Source organism: Littorina saxatilis, linkage group LG14 (assembly GCF_037325665.1).
Source record: "Littorina saxatilis isolate snail1 linkage group LG14, US_GU_Lsax_2.0, whole genome shotgun sequence".
Classification (NCBI taxonomy): Eukaryota; Metazoa; Mollusca; class Gastropoda; order Littorinimorpha; family Littorinidae; genus Littorina; species Littorina saxatilis.
Genome location: NC_090258.1, coordinates 13,694,728 through 13,717,292, shown reverse-complemented (window position 1 = coordinate 13,717,292; position 22,565 = coordinate 13,694,728). Strand labels below are relative to the sequence as shown.

The window sequence follows — 22,565 nt, the reverse complement described above, 5'->3', positions numbered from 1 at the left end:
GAAAACTGCTCACCGATTTTGTTCTCACTGTTTATTAACGAATTAACCAAAGACATTATGGCAAATGGAAGACACGGTATTCAATTGTCACCGGATTTAGTCGAATTATTGATTTTGTTGTTTGCTGATGATGTGGTTTTAATCTCGGATAGTGTCATCGGTTTGCAAAACCAGCTAAATGTTTTATTGACCACCTCAAAGAAGCTTGAGGTAGTCGTAAATATGGCTAAATCGAACATAGTTGTGTTTAGAAACGGTGGCCATTTGGCATTACGAGAAAAATATGGTGATAGTGAAGTGAAAGTTGTAAACATGTATAAATATTTAGGAGTCTATTTGTCCACAAGAATATCTTTTTCCCACACTCTAAACGACCTTGCCGATCGCGCGAGAAAGGGAATATCAGCTATCCTCAAACTTCTATGGAGTATTGGGGAATACTCTCCTGATACGTTTTTTAAACTGTTTGACAGTCAAATACAACCGATCTTGACGTACGGTTCGGAGGTTTGGGGACTCTCTGCTGATCAACAAATTGTTGAAAGAGTACATCTGTCTGCCATTAAAAGGTTTGTCGGTGTCCATTCGAAGTCATCAAGGCATATAGTTTACGGTGAAACAGGACGTTATCCTCTGTTTGTAGTAACGCACATAAAGTGTATGAAGTTTTGGCTTCGATTAACTCGGATGGATGGCAACAGGTACCCTAAGAAAGTGTATAATATGTCATTGTCTATACAAAGGCAAAATTACACGACATGGGCTTGTAACGTTCGTAATGTTTTGTACAAGTATGGATTTGGTGAAGTGTGGGAAGCACACGGTGTTGGTGATATTTCCACGTTTGTAAGAGAATTTCGCCAAAGACTTGTCGATTGCTTTAGACAGGATTGGCATAGTTCCCTTGAATCACACGTGTTTTATCATGTGTATTCGTTATTTAAGCAGTCCTTGTGTATGAGTGGTTATTTGTATCAGATAAGAAATGTTCATTTGAGGAGAATGTTAGCACGTTTCAGATTTGGTATGTCACCCTTAAATAACCACTATTTACAGTATAAACCCAATGTGAATAACGTAGACAGACTTTGCCCTTTGTGCTCAGATGATACACTTGAGACGGAAGTTCATTTTTTACTTGTTTGTCCCGCATATAATGAGATCAGAGTTGAATTAATAGCCTCAAAGTATTATCGGAACCCATCCATGTTTAGAATGTGCCAATTACTATCCTCTACAAATGGCCAAGTGGTAAGACAGTTAGCAACGTATATTTAAAAAGCTATACGATTTCGCACTGATTCTCTGGAAAATGCACATTTGCAAGATGCAGGTCCATAAGGTTGCTTCTTTTAAACATTGTTCGCTTGTATTATGTGTCACCAGTCTTGTTATGGGCCGGAGGCCTAACAAATAAAATTTCCGACTTCCGATTTCTCTCTCTCTCTCACTCTCTCTCTCCTGAACTGCCACACCAGCAAGTTATTCTTCATTGCTCATATTCAATCTGTTATTGATTACGCATCCACTCTATGGGACTCAGCAAGTGAAAATTCCTTAAAACCACTTAGCAGATTACATAAAAGAGCGCTAAAAGTAGTATTACTAAAGAACACTACCCTCACAGATTTAGACTACATACATTTAGGGATCTTACATCTAAAGTCAAGACTGCTTTTTAACAAAGGAATCTTTATGCATACAATTATATCCGAAACTCTACCCCAAACCATTTGTTCAAAGTTCTCTTTGAAGAATTCACACCACCTTATGAAATTTAACACTCCTCTTCCTAGGATAGACTTATTTAAGTCTAGTCTAGTTTATTCCGGTGGCTGTCTCTGGAACGCTCTTCCGAATGCCTTACGGGAAGCTACCAGCACAGATTCTTTCAAAAACAAATATATATCCCATTTAATGAAAATAGTATATTCTTGATTGTTATGTCCTTTGGGACACAGTAACTCACTTTTGATTACTTTTTTTGTTTATGAAATTATGATGTTCTGCATAATATCCATTGTCTTGCAGAGTTGATGTACTATAGCATAATATTCTGACTCTAATTGACTTGCAAATGTTTGCTTTGCACCTTGTCATGAACATTTATAAACTACAATGTTTCATATAATGCGCTTATGTACATAAACTTATACTATTTCACTGCCAGTCGCATGAATGAATATATACATATATCCTCTCTGAATTTACCTCTCTAATGAGGATGGTAGGCTCAGATACCAGTGTAAATTCAGGCTGACTTAGCTGTCCCTCCTGCGTGACAGGAAGTAAGCGCCAGTGCGCTCAGCAGTACGGTCACTGTCTGCACCTTTGCTGTGCCTGTCTCAACGCATGTGGGGGCTATAAGCCTACCCTTAATGGTTATAGGTACCATTTGTCCTAGAATAGCCAGTGAAAGACAGCCAGCTGTATTGCCTTTACCCAAGGGGAAAACCTGCTTCTTACTTTGAAATTCCACACTTATAGCGTGAGGGGGTCCCCAGTGACCATGGGCATCTCTGAGCCCTTATTGGCTGAATGACCGCTCTTGTCTTACTCAAGAGGGTGCCATGCCTGGCATGCAACTCACTGAGAGAGAGGGATAGTGGGCGAGAGAGAGAGATAGAGAGAGCGAGAAAGAGAGAGCAAGAGAGAAAGAGGGAGAGAAAGGGAGAGAGACAAATCTTTATTTTTCGAGGGTGACAAGAATAAGCATATATGCTATTGTACATCTGAAGAGAGAGAGAGGGAGAGACAGACAGACAGACGGACAGAGAGAGAAAGAGAGAGACACAGAGAGAAACAGAGACACAGAGGGAGACACAGACACGGGGAGAGACAAAAACACGGAGAGAGAGAGAGAGAGAGAGAGAGAGAGAGAGAGAGAGAGAGAGAGAGAGAGAGAGAGAGAGAGAGAGAGAGAGAGAAAGAAAGAGAGATAGAGAGAGGGAGAGAGAGAGAGGTAGAGAGGTAGACAGAGGGAGAGAGAGAGAGAGCGCACACGGGCTATTTACTCCTAAACCTTCATCTTTAATCAACCTTTATTTGGAATCGACAAGAAACCCAACTGTCAAATCTGACCACCCCAAAAAAAAGGGAAAGCCATGCTGCCCCACGTGGGGTACGAAACTCAAACACACACACACAGATATATCCTGAGGGCCAATGCATAGCGTCACCCTTAAAACGTACTCATGGACTGAGCTGTAAGCGATTGGACTCGTCTACTGTGGTCAGTGCGGGTATGGAGGGCTGTTCCAAGTACAAAGCGACTGTTCGCATGATCGCCCCCAATATGCATGAATGGACTCGGCCGTCGGCGAAAAGACGGGTCCATTTAGTTGAAAGTAGGTAGAGAGGGTAGAATTGAAAACAGTTCGCCGCGAACACAGCGTTGCTTACAACATGAAAACTTTTTCTCTTTTCGCGAACAGATTGTCATCTCTAGGCAACGCACCCCAGGTGTCGATCGCAAGAGCGGTCAAAAACGGGACGTTTTGCGTCCATTTTGATGGGTATCATGTTAAAAAGCGCTACATTTTAGCAATGACTTGGTGGACTGCTTTGAAACTTTTAGAATATTTTACCAACTTACTAGAGATACTTCGTGCAAAAGTTGGGATCGTTACGGTTATTTATTCAGATGTGAAGCAATGTTTCGGAATAGTTATGTTGTTAAACTCGTCACTTGTTTACTTGTGTCCATAACATTCATGACTTTGCATTTCTACAGATAAATGATTGATGCAGATTTTGTCTAAGTTTCATTTGTGTGTAGCCGCTGGCGTTAATTTGCTAGTCATGCAAACACATGAGAAAAAAATGGAACGTTCACGCTGTTTCGCGCTGACAACTGTTATCGCTGCGTGCCTCTTAAAACATATGCTACGGTCACGCTTGGCTGGGTATCGCTGTGGCACCAGAATCATCGCGTAAATATCAAGCGTGTTTACAGGCCTGGCAAATTTGCTTATACGCTCATAAAACTTTCGCAGTGTGTGCATCAATCATTTTTCTAAAGACATGCAAAGTCATGATTTTTTGTAGACCCAAGTGAACAATCCTATGACGAGTTTAAAAACTTCTTTCGAAAACTTGCATTACATTTTAACAAATATATTTAACAATCCATAATTTCGCACGAAGTATTTCTAGTATGTTGGTAAAATATTCTAAAAGTTTCAAAGCAATCCACCAAGTCATTGCTAAAGTGCAGCCTTTTTTGTCATTATACCCCTAAAAAATGTGGTCGCTATTCCTCAGAGATGGCAAGAGGCAGGAACAAAATAGTGTGCTTGCACACTGCCTAGGAGCCGCAGATGTGCACCTGGGTTTTAGTTCCTTGATTCATTGTTTCCTTTCTCAGATTATGAACCTCCCCTTTATTAAATACAGCCTATATAGTGCAAGACCAGTTCAGTGCCTACTATTAACCTGTAGCAAGCGCATAATGAACAGAAGAAATGAGGAAAGACAAATTTACCGGACAGTTCTGGAAAAGTCTAGGGGCAAAGGGAGGTAACTGTTACTTTTGTTTACACTGAAGGGAGGTAAATCTTGTCATCCAAGCATGTCTGATCATTATTTACAGAATATAAAGAGTTGAAGTTAGACCTGCTGGTCCAGTATCTAGAACATTCCTAAGGAAATCAATGGAGATAACTCATGTCAAAGTTATTTTAAAGGTATGGGAATATGATGGGAATAGTTTTACTTTGTCCCGAGCGAAGCCGGGCCCTGACTGCCAGTTCAATAGAGTTCAGTTCGAATGCTTAAATACACTGAACCTTATGTGCGTTAAGAATGGCATTAATTGAGCGGACTCAACTACGCGAAGTATACTTCGCGGAGCTTGTTGCACGAAACTATAGCACTGATTTTTCGGGAAAAAAAGACTTTGCGACTTCTTAGTCTTTGTAAAGTCTTCACGAAGCCGACTTCGCGCAAAATTAGGGACAGCCTTAAGGCTAGAGGAAAACAAAAGCAAACAAACAAACAAGCTAAGAATCAATCGTTCAACCAATCATTCAAACAAACTTATACATATACATGCATAATTTGGATATCATGCAACGCGCTGATTAAACGAAAGTGTTTTTGATCAAGTCTTAATGATTAAAAATGTCAGACGCGACAGAACAAGAATCTAGTATGTAAGAATCACGCTCGATCTAGTCCCATTTAGAGTAGAAAGCAACGCTCTGTCTCACCATGCAGTGTGACATACCTGTTTGAATGATCTCATCAACGATTACAGGTCTGTCCAGGCTTTGTATTTTATTACACCCCCGGTATAGGGGTGTGTATAGGTTTCGCTCGATGTGTTTGTTTGTTTGGGTGTGTGTTTGTGTTCGCATATAGATCTCAAGAATGAACGGACCGATCGTCACCAAACTTGGTGAACAGGTTCTATACATTCCTGAGACGGTCCTTACAAAAATTGGGACCAGTCAAACACACGGTTAGGGAGTTATTGGTGGATTAAAATTATTTTGTTTGTGTGTTTGTGTTCGCATATAGATCTCAAGAATGAACGGACCGATCGTCACCAAACTTGGTGAACAGGTTCTATAGGTCCAATTCATTCTTCTTACTCGGCGTGACGTTATCAAATGGATCGGCTAGCTTTAGCCCTAAGGGGCACAACTCCGCTCATACTCTCTTCGCGCCGCCATATTGGATGCCGTCTTTGTTAGTTTTCTTCATTGCACTCTTGTTCTTTTTGCGTATTTCACTGTGTATGCAGACAGGGAAAGGCGCGATCGCCGTAACCAACAGCGAAAACGGCCACACGACCACTCAGCGAACCGAAACAGAATCCCTAAGCTGCCTAAACGACAATAGTCAATCTATTGTCCCGAACCTACAACCCGGTCTGCCCTCGGGCGGACCACCCTCATCTTCCAAAAAGGGATGATTTGTCTCGTTGCGAAACCAACGAAACAACTATTACACCCTCCCTCCAATGAACCTGTACGCATAGTGCACATACGGGGAATATAACCCGTTAATATACGACCACAGTACATTTAGTACAATACATCCTGGTACACACCATGGAGGAAAAATCCCACCATAAATCATACATAAATGATTATCTTTATTGTTTTTCTTCTTGTGAATAAACACAAGAAAGAAATGGGCTGAACAAACAAATACACGAATCACCGAGCCTTATATAAGCCTCAGTCACTGTGAGGACATTTGGGTAATAAACCACCAGTACGTGCAAGTACATCCTAAAAAGGGAAATGAATAATAGTCATCTATAAATGATTATTCTCAATTGAGAATCAAAATAATGAGGATATGGGTTTGAATAGTTGTCCCCTGACGAGGCTACCTTTCAGTTTCCCCAGAACACCTCTCTAAAACCACAAAGAAGCTATCCTAGCAATTTGAAACTGTAAATATTGCCGAAAAGTACTACAATTGGGAGAGGTACTTAGGGATCTCTGGGCTGCCTACTGCATTTGCCGGGTTTGGCAGACCCTTGATTTTTACCTCCTATGCCACACAACGTGTCATTTTCACTTTTGTCGAGTCGCCACCCAACGCTCAAGCACTGTCAGAGATCGTGCAAGGCATCCAACATGGCGGCGGATGACCAATTCCAGAGAGTTACGACCCGTGATTCTCATACCGCGCGCGCCGAGTAGAAATGCTGTTGATAACTTGAGTTTCTGCAATGGGCCTATACATTCCTGAGACGGTCCTTACAAAAATTGGGACCAGTCAAACACACGGTTAGGGAGTTATTGGTGGATTAAGATTCTACAAGGACTTATAGAGGGACATATTAATGATCAAAGGGAAATAACCTTCTCAGTGGGTGGCAGTGAGAATGGTAAGGACGGGGGTGTTTTTCCTACCTCGGAGGAATTTCTTGTTTTACATACTTACACTTGGTCACATATTCCATACACCAAGAGCCTGGCTGTGTTCTGGGTAGATTTTGAAGTTGTTCGCTGTGTTAATTTCACATATTGCATGTGTTTGAAGTGAAAGGATGCTCTTATTCTTTAAACTTATGTAATGGTTGACATAGTGGGTGAGGATGGTATACACTTTGTACATTTATCCAAATTGTTGGCATGGATGGCCGGGCAATGCAATTACATGGCTTTTTTCATTGCTCGGCAGGGTCCAAAAATGCAGGGTATATGTTCATTCATACCAAACCGTATCAACCACATGGGAGATGGAACTATTTTGCACAAGCGTCAATGTTTGGAAGAAAAAAACACAACTAACCAAACAAACAGAAAGAAAAAAGTTAATTAAAAAGATGATGTAAAAAGCTCGGTTCTGTGTTATTCATATCCTTGCTTCTTGCTCGTTCAAAATGCATGTATTTGAACATTATCAGCAGAATTATTCAACCATTTTTTCATTGAAATACGGAAGTTTTTTTTTCACAATCACTAATGAATGAGTCAACTATGAAATAGAACTGAAAAATTTAAGAACAAATGCTGAAAGTAATTATACACGCTCTATGTCTCTCTCCCTCCTTCGCCAAGACCCGACCCATAGTCTCCATCTTTCTCTTGTGGGAAGGGAGTGTACTCACTTGTACTACAGCTGACACCTAGTGTGTACCGAGGATCGCAGTTCTCGATCTTGTCATACATGGAGCACTGTAACAAATTGGAGGAAGACGAGCCACAGTTGATTTGCTGTCCAAAGATCTCACCCGGAGCTTTCCCGTAGGAGCCAGCTGTGTAGCTTACTGCTCCCTGACTGTAGACAAAATAAAATGCGGATTTCTAGACATTCGAATTTTATGTTCACGTTTTAACATTTTTTAAAGGTTAAATTAAGACTACGTACAACTGTCTTTGACAGATCTAACAAGTTAACAAGGAAATGACTTTGTACGATTTCAAAAAAAACCACCTCTATCTTCAATGCCGTTTAAAAAAAACCTCTCAACATGAGCATTAGATTTGTACTGCATGACAAAAAAAAAGAGTAAATTTTAAGGGGCTTATTGTCCGTCAGGTCTTAATTGCCTATATTGGACATGAATTGGTTTATACGATTCGAGTTTTACGCCCTCACGGCTTTTTGATGTTTGCGTGTTTTGGTGGTATCAGCCATCTGCACTTATGGTAGAATGACCAAGATCTTTAACGTGCCATTGTGGTGACACGGGGGTGGGAGATGGATACCGTCTCTGGGTCTGCACATAAAGTTGACCCGTGTCCGTCCCGGCCCGGATTCGAACCAGCGACCTGCATGACAGATTTCTAACACATAACACATATATAGCTATTCTTATTATTTATCAGGTGAGTCTAAATCCAGTCATACACTGTGTATATTTAATTCTGAAAAGTACCGATGTACGTCATACGAGGCGCATACAGTAGTTGTCTAATCTTTGATTTTTAAATGTAAGCGCTCTAACTGCTAACGACATGTGCAGTGGAGTAAGCAAGAGTTATCCCGAACCAATCTCCTGGCACCTGAGAGAATAAGAAGCATTGAAATGAACAAGCGACTTTCATCCTTGCTTACTTCCCTTTGGTTATCAGAAATATATACAGCGCTCAGCTTCATTGAGTTTAAGATTTGTTTCTCTTATGTAAGCCTTACAAATTACTTTTTTCCAAAGAAACTTAATTGCAATAGTAATGTTTAAAACTAAATATCATTTGGTGATTGATGGAAGTTTTACTGACTAATTTCAGTTAGTTCTTACACGAATATTTTGTCAAGAAACGAGTTAGGTAAATTAATGTCAAAACATTTTGTCAATATGTTGACCTGAGAGTATAAAACTGAACACGTTTAATTTTCTTCAATAGAGAATGAATAAGTCCTGGACTGGACAAATCCCTGGTACCAAGACAGTGCGCACGCATCTCTGTAGAAAAACAACAACATTACATCTCATTTGCACGAACAGATTTTTTAACACTTTTTCACATGTATAAATTCATTTTGCTATATCAAGAATGCAGCAAAACACAAAATGCAAGCATGTTTAAATCTTTGATTTCAATCTCAAATTCAAAAAGAAAGAAATCAAACACATTAGTTTTTTTGCTATTTATGATGACAGTATTTAACTTTGTGTTATATTCTAGTGGGAAAACGTACATTCTGTTTAGATTGCATATCTGCAGAGAACTATACAAGTTTGATAGACTTTGCATTGTTTATTAGGTTGTTTTTTAATTTTAACAAGTACTAACGGATTTGTGTTTTTCTCAAAATCCACTCATAAAGATAACTGCTAATAATCTACAGCAGAATAATTGATCAGTTTGCTAGATGATGTAGGGGAAATTATATATTTTGCTCCGAGAACATTTCATAATAATGTAATCATTTTCGTATCATAAGTACGCATAAATGCAAGCTCAAATCCCGGACAGGGGAAAATTTGTACAAATTTGACAAAACAGTCAATGAATTTGATATAAAAAAACTTTTTACCACAGTACAAAAACAAGTCGCGTAAGGCGAAATTACTACATTTAGTCAAGCTGTGGAACTCACAGAATGAAACTGAACGTAGTCCGCCGCTAGTGCAAAAGGCAGTGAAAGTGACGAGCCTGTTTGGCGCGGTAGCGGTTGCGCTGTGCTTCATAGCACGCTTTACTGTACCTCTCTTCGTTTTAACTTTCTGAGCGTGTTTTTAATCCAAAAATACCATATCTATATGTTTTTGGAATCAGGAACCGACAAGGAATAAGATGAAATAGTTTTTAAAACGATTTCGGAAATTTAATTTTAAACATAATTTTTATATTTTTAATTTTCAGAGCTTGTTTTTAATCCGAATATAACAAATTTATATGTTTTTGGAATCAGAACATGATGAAGAATGAAATAAAAGTAATTTTGGATCGTTTTATAAAAAAATAATTTCAATTACAATTTTCAGATTTGTAATGACCAAAGTCATTAATTAATTTGTAAGCCTCCATGCTGAAATGCAATACTGAAGTCCGGCCTTCATCGAAGATTGCTTGGCCAAAATGTCAATCAATTTGATTGAAAATTGAGGGTGTGACAGTGCCGCCTCAACTTTTACAAAAAGCCGGATATGACGTCATAAAAGACATTTATCGAAAAAATAGAAAAAAATGTCTGGGGATATCTTCCCAGGAACTCTCATGTAAAATTTCATAAAGATCGGTCCAGTAGTTTACTCTAAATCGCTCTACACACACACACACGCACAGACACACACACACACACACACACACACACACACACACACACACACACACGCACACACACACACACTCCCACACATACACCACGACCCTCGTCTCGATTCCCCCTCCATGTTGAAATATTTAGTCAAAACTTGACTAAATGTAACAACATTTATAAAGGACGGATATGACTTCAATCAAAGATATATATAATATTACCCGCTATTACGAGCTAGTCGTGTGACAGAGAGTTTTCTTGCACACGAGACTGTAGATGTTTCACGACGGCTTTAGCCGGAGTGAAACAGCAGCAGTCGAGTGTGCAAGAAAACTCTCTGTCACACAACTAGCTCGTAATGGCGATTATGTCTCACAGCATAGGCATAGAAAGATATAAATGAGTTTTGGGGGACGAAATAACAGGCACAAAACCAGACTGACAACACAATTGCCTTTTCACACATACCGTACACACGCATGCGCGCAGAAGATAGATCCAATTCGTTTCGTGTCTTTTTCTGGTTGAATGCATTTAACAAAGTATCAACCAACGTTTCTGAATCTTTCAATGAAAAAAATAAACTTTTCTTGAACCAAACAGCACAAACCAACGAAAGCTAAACACACAAACACACGCGCGCACTAACACAGATTGAATGCAAAGCGCAAACGAACACGGAGAATTTTTGTAGGTCAGGTCGTGGGAAAGTCCACCCGAAATGTTCCACAGGGGAACTGGTTGTGTTTGGATTGTTCTTTTTCTCACAGTGATGTTGATGTTGTTTACAGTGCAGTTTTGAAAGAATATATTCCGAATTTGGGGCACACTTTCGTCTTTCGGTTCGTTTATCTTGTCGAAGTAACATTCGAGTGTTTCTAAATCCAAACCTTCCATCACCGCTGGTGCAGATTAGACCTGCCTGGCTGTCTGCGTGCGTGTTAGAGCTGAAGACGAAGCCTCAATCGCCAAAGCGTCACCCATCTGTAGGTTCTGAGAATCGGATGTACGTTGATACGTGGTAAGATCCGCACGGAACTGTCTATGCAACTTTTCCTAGTCACAGGTGTAAGGTTCGATCTTTTCTTTGCAATTTCGTCCTCTGTGTACGTAGCAAAGCGTTTCACCATTTTCGGTTTTCGTTGCAGACGACGATAGTGAAAGTAGTACCTAGTGTTTTGTTTTGACCTTTCGTATTCAGGGTTCTTCATAAAGCCGGGACCGTGTCGTGTAAGTGGAAAGTTGACGAAGCTTTTCAAAACAGAAATTGAACGAAGAAGAAAATGTGGCTTTCAGTTATATACAGGAGAACGGGGTTGGTGTTATTCTTTTACCGTCAAACAGATAAAACGTGATTGACTGACCAAGGCCTGTTGGCACACTATTCAGAATGCACAACAAAATGTAACAACGCTTTGATACCCATTTTTCTACGTTCGTGATCACTTGAAATGAATACTGAAAACATAAGTGTTTAAGGTAGTGACTGAATGTATGTAAAGGAAAACAATTTCAGAAATAAATGCATAATCAAAATAATTGATTTCGGCATCAAAGCGTGTAACATACAATCTTGCACACGTTTGCTTTAGTAGTGGCAAAGAAGGAATGCGTGTGACATATATATCTATATATTGAAGGGAAAAAACCGGAGAGATATAAACATGCAACAGGATATGCAAGAATCCGCATATAAAGTTTTGTGTATCTCTTAAGTAGGTTTCTGGGAATTGCTACACACACACACACACACACACACACACACACACACACACACACACACACACACACACACACACACACACACACACACACACACACACACACACGGAAATCTTACCTGTCTCTCATGTCCGAGACTACCAGCATTTTTTCTTGTGACATAATAACTTGATGTAAAAAAAAAGAAATAAAAAAAGAGCTAAAGATCATACATATTTACTTGTTCTGCTAAGAACGACAGAGGTAGTCATCGCAAAAACAACATTAAAGGCAGAAAAGTTAAGTTTGTCGAATTTGCCATCAATCAAAACCTGTGTCAAATATTTATGAACTATTCCCAATAATCCCTGAATTTAAAACAGCGCTTCCCTCTTTTTTTGTATCACACGTACGTTCAAGATCTGAGAGAAATGTGTTAAAGGCTGTTTATACATGGCCTTGAGTCGTTTGCTGTTTAAAAGCAACTCTTGTGATGGCAGCCCTGTCCCGCAATTACGTCTTTATGCGCAAGATACTCAATCTACAAAGGCACAGAAACAAACAGAGATGCTCGGAAATCTCAGTCGACTAGCATTTCAAGAAAGGAAAAGTTGCTTTGTTTCAGGCAGCCTACTTTCTCGTCTTTAAGTGAACAGAGCTGCAACTAAATATACTCGCCAGCACACACACACACACACACACACACACACACACACACACACACACACACACACTCACACGTACACACACATACACACACACACACTAACACACACATACACGCATACACACTTAACACATACACACACAGACAAACACACACACACACCACCACTCACACACACACACACACACACACACACACACACACACACACACACACACACACATATCGCTTGACCTACATCCGACCATTCGTTTTAACAATGTTTGTCTTGCCAGCTTTCTATTTAGTTTTGTACATGCATCTTAAAAGTCCCGTCTAGCGACATAACAAGATTCACTTATTACACTGAAAACTCGGCGCGAAATATATTATGTAAAAAATGCTCACTCACTTTGCAAAGCAGTTAGTTTGTTCTCAAGCGGTAACTGATGGTATACAGGAGGCGGATGTTGCCCTTTAAGAGAGAAAATACAATTTGCACAGAGCAAACCCCACGTGGGAGCATGCCTAATTATGATAATTTTCAAAACTGTCCTTCTTACGACTGATATCCAAGTTGTTTGCATATGGTTCCAGGAACCAAATTGTTGCTGAATCTATAGCAGAGACTGAGCCAATCACCATCACGGAAAATCTCAGGCCGTCCTTCGTAAGCATTTGGGCCGTCCTTCAGTCGTACATCACCTTGAACACACACACACACACACACACACACACACACACACACACACACACACACACGCACGCACGCACGCACACACACACACACACATTCACACACACACTCAACCACACACACACACACACACATTCACACACACACACACACACACACGTACGTACGTACACACACACACACACACACACACACACACACACACAACATTATAAGATGTTTGGTGGCTTGCTGGCCGACCAGCTTTTTTGTTGGTCCGAGGGGACCATAATTATTGTCTTCAGTTTCATCTTTATCGACCAAGACACATACACACACACACACGCACACACACACACACACACGCACACACACACACATACACACACACACACACACACACACACACACGCCTTGCAAGTATTGTATGGTGGACTGTGCTCAGCTATCATGTTATCATTACAATTGCTCACACGACTTTCCTTCGTCAAGCGTAACATAAATATAACAAAAATGAATAACCAATCTACTTCATCATATTCGATTTTAAAATATTCAAGAGAATAATCATTCTCTGTTATTTACCGTGAGTCAACCTTGAACTTTGACAAACAGAGTTTGATCATGTCAAGAGGCTTTAGAAACCCGAAAGTATGTGAAATATCAAAGCTCCTTCTCAATAAATATTTTTTTTAAATCACACTTAATTGCTGTCTCATTATGTTAAATATACATTCCTTCTCGTGAAAGCCACCTCAGATCTTTCAACGGGAACAGAGTTAGAAATATATACCTTCTTTTTGTCCAAACCCATCGCAGGTGAACAGTACCAGAATCAGCGCAGACAAAAGGATATGCCCTGCAAAGTAGCCAAAATGTAATTTTGCTTGCATTCACGTTCGACACAACACTATTAGCGCAATCAAAATGAATGTCACAGAAAGTCAAATAATACACTGAGCATTGATGGCAACACTGTGTTTTAATGATGCTAAACACTACGTTGTAAGAAATTGCTTTGCAAAAGCTTACCATAGAAAAACAAGAAACCCAAAACTCTACGTTCTTGTTAAACATACTTTGGAAATATCGCACAATAAATGTGCGTCGATCTCTAACAGTTTAATATGCAGAAATGGCAATGTCGCAGAAGACTGGCTTTCACAATTCTAACATTTATATCACGCACCCCTGAGCAAGACCTGGCAATGGTTTAAAATGTTAGTGTTCAACATATTGTTTTTACTTGTTTGGTTTTCAATTGATAGCCCAAGTATTGCAAATGGACTCATCTACTCTAGATAGAAGTCGATCATGGAATGGCAGACACTTGAGCCAAACGCCATCACGGAAGGCCTTTAATATAATTATATGAAAGATCAATGTTGTGAAAGAAATAACTGAAGTATAAGTTACACCTCCGTCCATCAATCCTGTGGTAGCGTTTTGAGACTGGGTCAATGAATATGATGACGTCACTCGAGGCTCTGCCGCCACGGACGTCATTATATTCATTCACCCGGTCGAGACAAGACACCACGCGATTCCATGGATGAATCGGAGGTGTAACGTAAATATCCCGTGACCAATCAAAGCTAATTTTTGCTTTGAAATACCTTCACAACGTACACATAATTAATAACGACATAATCGTCATCACAAGACAGTTACGATATACTTTGTTTGTCGTCTGCTACGAATCTAACCCTGGTGGTTGACACGGATTGTAGAAGCTCCAATCGTCCCTTCATTGACCGAAATAAATGCTCAATCTGCTGTCATTTCGCCACTAAACCGCCATTCTTCTTTTCACTTTTTGGTTAACATTGTAACGGCATCCCAGGAGAGTGTTTTATCTGTTTCAAGACACTGGTTAAGCTGCCACTTTCGAGTGGCTTGCTCCACTTTACTGCCATTGGGCCTGTGAGTCTTAAAAGATAAGACAGAGTTATAAACAGAGAAGACAAAGACGGCGAAAATGAAAAACATTTGACGCGCATGCAGTCATAAAAAGACGTCATGGCAAAGTTACAGGCAATAGGAAAGAAACTTTGACGTCATTTGTTTTTGTTCGGTCTAGTCGGTCTGCAAATGGCCGGTCGATCCCTGGTCAGACTTGACACGGCGTGAGTACCCAAACCTTCTTTGTACTCTGTTGGCATTGCAGATGTGAAATAATCGCTCGTTTGTGTCAGTCGTGAAGGTACAGAGTTTGCTTCTGAAATCGCTTTGTTCATGTCGATGAAAGTATTTTCATCATTTTTGTCTTTGTAACCAGTCATTTGGGCGAGTTAATTTTTCCAATGTTACTTTATACTTTTATCAGGCATAGCTAGACTCCAGCCTTGAGACGACACCTACAAGTATATATATATAATACTAAATTTGGGAGCACTGTTGACATTTGGTTAGATTTTACATTGCGTACATTTAATTCGCGAACTCGGGGATTTTCTCATGTAAAGAACATGACTGGGTAAACCACGATTGTTTGCTAATAGTTTGTTGATTATTTTTTAATCTGATCACTAGGTCGCCCGAGTTTGCTACACAGAAAAAAACTTTAGTTAAATTGAGATGAGCTCTACAAAGTTTCTGTGGTTAACAACAGCCACGGACATGAACGATATGTACAGCATACAATCTGCGTTTTATGTTAGTACAAATGTGTGCGTTGTAAGATAAAACATAATTTCTCAAAACAATAATTGAGAATCCAAATAAAGTCACTGATGTAAAATATGTCAAATACCGTTTATTCTACTGACCATTTTGACGGTTCAGAGATAATCAAACTGCCAAATAAGAAAAACAAAGAAAAAGAAGAAGACATTTTTTGGGGTAGGTGTGGTCAGGAACCAGGACGTCATCCCAAAGTATTATTCAAATCGAATACACCCATTTTTGAGCAGTAGAAAAGCAAACCTTCAATTACAAATATGTGACCCTCCACCACGAAATGAGTCACATGTCACCTTTGCATGTGTGAGCTTGGGAACGACAGTTACGGTACACATGTACTTTTGTGCATCCGTTTGAACTTGCGAACTCGTGGTACCTCTGTGCTATCGAGGATTCAAATCTGTACTATCGGGGATCCACTAAGGTTTCCGAGACTGTGTTTTGTCTTTGTTGGAATGGTCTCGCGGAAGAGCCGATTCTTAAATTTGCATAGGTAAAACGATTGTTTTTTGGTACAAATCTCTGGAGTAAAATTGTGATTAATGTTTTTGTGAACAGGAGTCAATTGACAGGTGACTTTATTCCATCTTCCTTTTTCTCTTCGCCGCGATGTAATGTTGAATAGTTGAAGGCGATGTTAGACACCGACTAAAGAAAGTGAGAAAGTAAAGGTACTCGACACCCCTCGAGTCGAACGTGTGTTAACCTTGTGACGCAGGCACGCGGGATGTTGGGCCTGGGGCCCACTGAGACTTTCTTTCTGCTTGGAATTTTGAAGGAAGACAACGTATATTTTGGTGCGTGTGTTTTCTGGACGCCTTGTTGTGACATGTTTGGTCACAGGCTGAAATCCTTTGGGATGTGAGGAATTCTTTTGCTGGATGGCGGAGTGTGCGACGGGGTTTTTAGATGGGGTTTTCGTAGACGGGGTTTTAGTGGGCGTAGATTTGTTTTCGTAGACTAGGTTTCGTTAGTGAAGTGCAGTTAGTTTTAGTGGAGGGATTTTGGTCAGGTTTTGTTTGGAGTTTTTGTAGATTTGTTTTTTTTTTGAAGAATTGTTTTTAGGTTGTTTTTTAGATTTTGTTTGTTTTAGATTAGAGTCTCATTGTGGATTTTTGGATTAAAGTTGAGAGTGAGGATTTAGAGTAGAGTGTAGTTTGGAGGGAGGATTTAGCGTGTTTTTAAGTGTAGTTTTAGAGGGAGAATTTAGAATATAGCTTTGGAGTGAAGGATTGAGAGCGTTGTTTTTGGAGTTGTTTAGTCCTGTAGTAATACATTGGAAGTTTTGTATTTGAAAGTAAACCCCCGTTATCCCACACATTCCCCATTTCATCTTATGGAATAAAAGAACCTGGTAATATAACTTGTGTCAGTTGCTTTGAGTGGTTGAGCTCGGTGAGAAAGAGTAAAGTATATTGGCACTCGGTTACATTTGGCGCTGCGAGCAGGGTGGGTAGGGGGTGTTACAGTTAGGGCTAGGCTAGGAGTAGTGTAGGTTAGGGGACCCCGTCGCACAGGGAGAGGATGGCAGGCATGCAGTCCGGACGCGGGCTGGTGTGGAGGAGACAGGCGTGTGAGAAGTTGGAGGGAGTCCGGGCGTGACGTTGACGGATGCGGCTTTGTAGTCAACATTTCTTTTTACTCTGGTAATCCGTGGAGAAAGGATTACAGTGATTTACATTTCTTTTTACTCTGTTAGTCCACAGAAGAAGGACTTCAGTGATTAACATTTCTTCAGACGTTTGTGTTTGCACACCCTGCAAAAAGAAAGAGTTGGGGAGTGGACCATCCCTGGAAGAGTGTGTTTGAGTATGTTGTATTGATTTGACATTATGATTGACATGTGTAGTTGTATGTTGATTACGCTACGTGGTGATGTGATGACTAACACTTGTGGTTGGATGTTTGGGTGTTAGTGTGGTTTTTGTTGCAAGCCGTGTGCTTGGGGCGTGAGTTATGCGCTTGCCGGTTAATTTGTTTCAAGGAAACATGGTAAACGACAGTTACATGTTGAAATACCGACATATATAACATATTGGAAGGGAAAAGGATGGAGAAGGATAGTGAAGGAGGGAAGGATTGTGAAGGATGGAGAAGGATAGTGAAGGAAGGAAGGATTGAGAAGGAAGGAAGGATTGTGAAGGAAGGAAGGATTGTGAAGGAAGGAAGGAGAGTGATGGAGAGAAGGATGGTGAAGAAGAGAAGGATATATATACATATTATTAAATTTGATATGCTGTAGACAGGGTGCTGGGGCGCATTCAAACTTGTATCATTTACCACGAGGGCGCCCAGTTGGTGGTGGTATTTGACGGGTTTCTAGTCGACAGATTACTCCAAACGTACTGAGTAGGATGTAACTAGATTTTACAAGTTTTATGCTGTCTCTAGTTGACAGGCTACTCAAACGTATTGAGTGGGATGTAGCTAGATTTTACAGGTTCTATGTTGTCTCTAGTCAATAGACTACTCAAGCATATTGAGTGGGGTGTGACTAGATTTTAGATTTTGTATTCTTGAGATTAGTTGGTCACTGAATTCTAATTTGTTTAAGATGGCGTCTCCAGCCTCGTACGCCTCAGGAGCAAAGTATGCTACCTGTAAGGGATTGGATGACCCTTTTCTTCCTTTTTGCTCTCTGCTGTCGTTTGGTTTGTCTTTACTGTCTTCTCCGCTCCCACTTTCTAATTCTCTTGGCTGCACTTTTTAGGGATTCTTTGGTTGAGCATGGCGTCTCCAGCCTCGTACGCCTCAGGAGCAAAGTATGCTACCTGTAAGGGATTATATAACCTTTTTCTTCCTTTTTGCTCTCTGCTGTCGTTTGGTTTGTCTTTACTGTCTTCTCCGCTTTCACTTTTACTGTCTCTGTTCTCACTTTCTATTTTCTTGGTGGTATTTTTTAGAATTTGAGTTCTAGCACTGACTGATGTCTTTGTTTGAAGGCAGTGTGTACACTGGTTTTGTTTATTAGAGTTAATATTAGTGGATTTTTGAAATAGATTCTGAAGGATTGTATGGTTGCCTATGAATACTCCTGTTGAATAGTTTAATTGTGATGAGTGTAACATTAGGTTATTGCTGATTTTTGACTAAAGGTTTGATATTCTGGGTGAGTTTTAAGGACTTCCAGTTTTTCATTGCCTTGGCAAGTGGTCATTTTGTTTGATGAGAAGATTGTGTTGCCAAGTACAGTTGGGATACAAAGAGGGGACATGCATTGATAAATCGTAAAGGTTGTCAGTATTTTGTTCTGATGTATGCTCAAGAGAGATCAGATGTTTTGATAAATCGTAAAGATTGTCAACATTTTGTTCTGATGTATGCTCAAGAGAGATAAAATATTTTGATAAGTCGTAAAGATTATCATTTTTGGTTATCTGGCAAGTGGTGAACATAATTCTTTGTAAAGTGAACCAGGGAACTGCCTCTGTTAAAGATGAGTTGTGATTTTTTTGTCAACTTGTGTGAGTTAGATGTCTACAGGAGATATGATTATTGGCACTGGAAGGATTATGTGAAATGTGTTTCAGAACCTATTAGTTTTAGAGAAATATTGTATTAGTCAGTTGATGGTTGTTTTTGTGTAAAAGTTTTTGAAATGATTGGGGATGAAGAATATTATGTTCTTCGGAGGTCAAGCATTTTTTTATTTTTTTTTAATTCTGGCATGTCGCCAGGAGACGACAGTCTAAGTTGGGGAGGATGTGAGCTTGGGAACGACAGTTACGGTACACATGTACTTTTGTGCATCCGTTTGAACTTGCGAACTCGTGGTACCTCTGTGCTATCGAGGATTCAAATCTGTACTATCGGGGATCCACTAAGGTTTCCGAGACTGTGTTTTGTCTTTGTTGGAATGGTCTCGCGGAAGAGCCGATTCTTAAATTTGCATAGGTAAAACGATTGTTTTTTGGTACAAGTCTCTGGAGTAAAATTGTGATTAATGTTTTTGTGAACAGGAGGCAATTGACAGGTGACTTTATTCCATCTTCCTTTTTCTCTTCGCCGCGATGTAATGTTGAATAGTTGAAGGCGATGTTAGACACCGACTAAAGAAAGTGAGAAAGTAAAGGTACTCGACACCCCTCGAGTCGAACGTGTGTTAACCTTGTGACGCAGGCACGCGGGATGTTGGGCCTGGGGCCCACTGAGACTTTCTTTCTGCTTGGAATTTTGAAGGAAGACAACGTATATTTTGGTGCGTGTGTTTTCTGGACGCCTTGTTGTGACATGTTTGGTCACAGGCTGAAATCCTTTGGGATGTGAGGAATTCTTTTGCTGGATGGCGGAGTGTGCGACGGGGTTTTTAGATGGGGTTTTCGTAGACGGGGTTTTAGTGGGCGTAGATTTGTTTTCGTAGACTAGGTTTCGTTAGTGAAGTGCAGTTAGTTTTAGTGGAGGGATTTTGGTCTGGTTTTGTTAAGAGTTTTTGTAGATTTGGTTTTTTTTTGAAGAATTGTTTTTAGGTTGTTTTTTAGATTTTGTTTGTTTTAGATTAGAGTCTCATTGTGGATTTTTGGATTAAAGTTGAGAGTGAGGATTTAGAGTAGAGTGTAGTTTGGAGGGAGGATTTAGCGTGTTTTTAAGTGTAGTTTTAGAGGGAGAATTTAGAATACAGTTTTGGAGTGAAGGATTGAGAGCGTTGTTTTTGGAGTTGTTTAGTCCTGTAGTAATACATTGGAAGTTTTGTATTTGAAAGTAAACCCCCGTTATCCCACACATTCCCCATTTCATCTTATGGAATAAAAGAACCTGGTAATATAACTTGTGTCAGTTGCTTTGAGTGGTTGAGCTCGGTGAGAAAGAGTAAAGTATATTGGCACTCGGTTACACATGATTTTCATATTTTTACATTTTCCTAAAGAGTTTTTTATGCTTTATCCAGTGTTGAAAACCGTTTTAGAAAAGAGCAAAAACTGTTTGAGTTATAAGCCTGTGACTAAGGTGACCCTCACACTGTTACCAGACACTCCCCGGACTTATATTAAGCCTAGCGCAGAACCGCGCGAGGTGACATGCGACTCATTTCGTGGTGGAGGGTCACATATGTTTCTGGCCGAAACACTGCTGTTTTACAACTGTATATTTATACCATCGAAAAATATCCTCAACGTGATGTCGTTAGTGTAGTTGAGAGAGCGGTCAATGACATAGTTAGCACTTTTCAACAAAGACCATAAATACTCGCCCAAAGGCATACCGTGGCGACGGCTTTGGCGTCCAGGTCATGCTGAAGCTAACAAAATATACTACAGAACCGATCTCAACCACTATACCCTATTGGACGATCCGGACGAATATTTTTTAATTTGTATCATCGTCTGTATTTGATTTTGTATATCTCGGTACTGTTAGGTGGCTGTCATTGACGTCCGACGAAGAGGTGGATATACCAAGTCTTGAGGTGAAACTAGACAATTATGGCCAGTATGCTTTAATTGTCAGATTTTCTATTTTGATCATGGATAAAAAAAAAAATCAAAAATGTATGTATGTTTAAACATAAGCAATGGACGACCAAAAAAAACACACTATTCCATTAATTCTCTTCCTGCAAAAACAAATTTGATTTGCATCTGTCATGAATTTGCTATCCAATAATGTTATATGCTACTACAGTTTATAACGAGTTTCAGGAGCAATGTACACTAACACATTGAAATAACTTTTGTAAGTACAGATCTTATTTCCCTATGTATTGGTTTGGCTATTTGTTGGTCTTTTTCGTCTTTAATGATAATTTATTTTGTTTCATCTCATTTAATATAATTTTGTTATTCATTCAAATTTCTGGATTTTCTTTCCTCTCCAATTCGTTGTGTGCATTCAGAATTTCTCTTTTGTGTGTAGTGGTTAAGTTAGTGACGATGAGAGTGAGTGCAGGTTAAGTTACGTTAAGTTAAGTTACGTTAAGTTAAGTTGCGTTAAGTTAAGTTAGGTATGATAAGTTAAATTAAGTATTTTAGTTGAGCTCAGTCTAGTTTAGTCTGGTCCACTTTAGTTTACTTTAATTAAGTGTAATTAATTGCATTCAACCGTAGCATGAATAATGTTTCAAAAACACCAGAAATGTAATGGTTTCACAAATGATACTTGCCAGTGATCTGAACCGTTCAGTGAGCGGCATTATATGAAACGCGTGCAATAATATTTGCGACAAGCGCTTAGAACTGTACCCACGGAATACGCGCAATATAAGCTTCCTATTGATTGATTGATGAATAATAGAACAATTGACAACAACAAAACAAAAGAAACAAAAAATATAGCTTGTTTTACACCTGCAAGATAGCATACCATGCAACAAGCGACACCGCGGGTTTAATTGACAGTCTGCCTGTCCATCTATCCGTTTTTCAACAAAAGCGTACGAGAAAGTAAATAGAATTTTGGATATAAAAAAACCAATGCAGTAACTTTACAAGTGATACAATTGTGAGCCATCCAGTTGCAGCAACATCAACAAATCATTAGTGTTTATTTAGACGACAAAACCTAACAACAACAACAAAAATAACACGCGGACAGGCATTACAAAAATATACTTACGGCTAATAGTGCCCATTTTGGAAGGTGTACACCGAAAAGCAGCCAAGGCAGGTGTGCCCAAGCTACATTATTGCTCATTTTTATAATACAATTCTCGATTGTGAAAGTTCTTTACACTTCCCGGATCCTTCGCGATCA

General features: G+C 39.7%; 1 protein-coding gene across 1 annotated transcript in view; it reads right to left on the bottom strand.

The window, feature by feature from the left end:
* The window catches only part of LOC138947176 (cubilin-like), a 50,186-nt gene extending 27,621 nt beyond the window's left edge, over positions 1-22,565 (bottom strand). Inside the window, exons 1-4 of the mRNA XM_070318615.1 lie at positions 22,428-22,565; positions 13,990-14,055; positions 13,084-13,225; positions 7,574-7,743 (exon numbers count right to left, since the gene is read on the bottom strand). Of these exons, the coding sequence (XP_070174716.1) occupies positions 7,574-7,743; positions 13,084-13,225; positions 13,990-14,055; positions 22,428-22,443 (394 nt within the window). The 5' untranslated portion in view covers positions 22,444-22,565. The remainder of the gene's footprint in view (positions 1-7,573; positions 7,744-13,083; positions 13,226-13,989; positions 14,056-22,427) is intronic.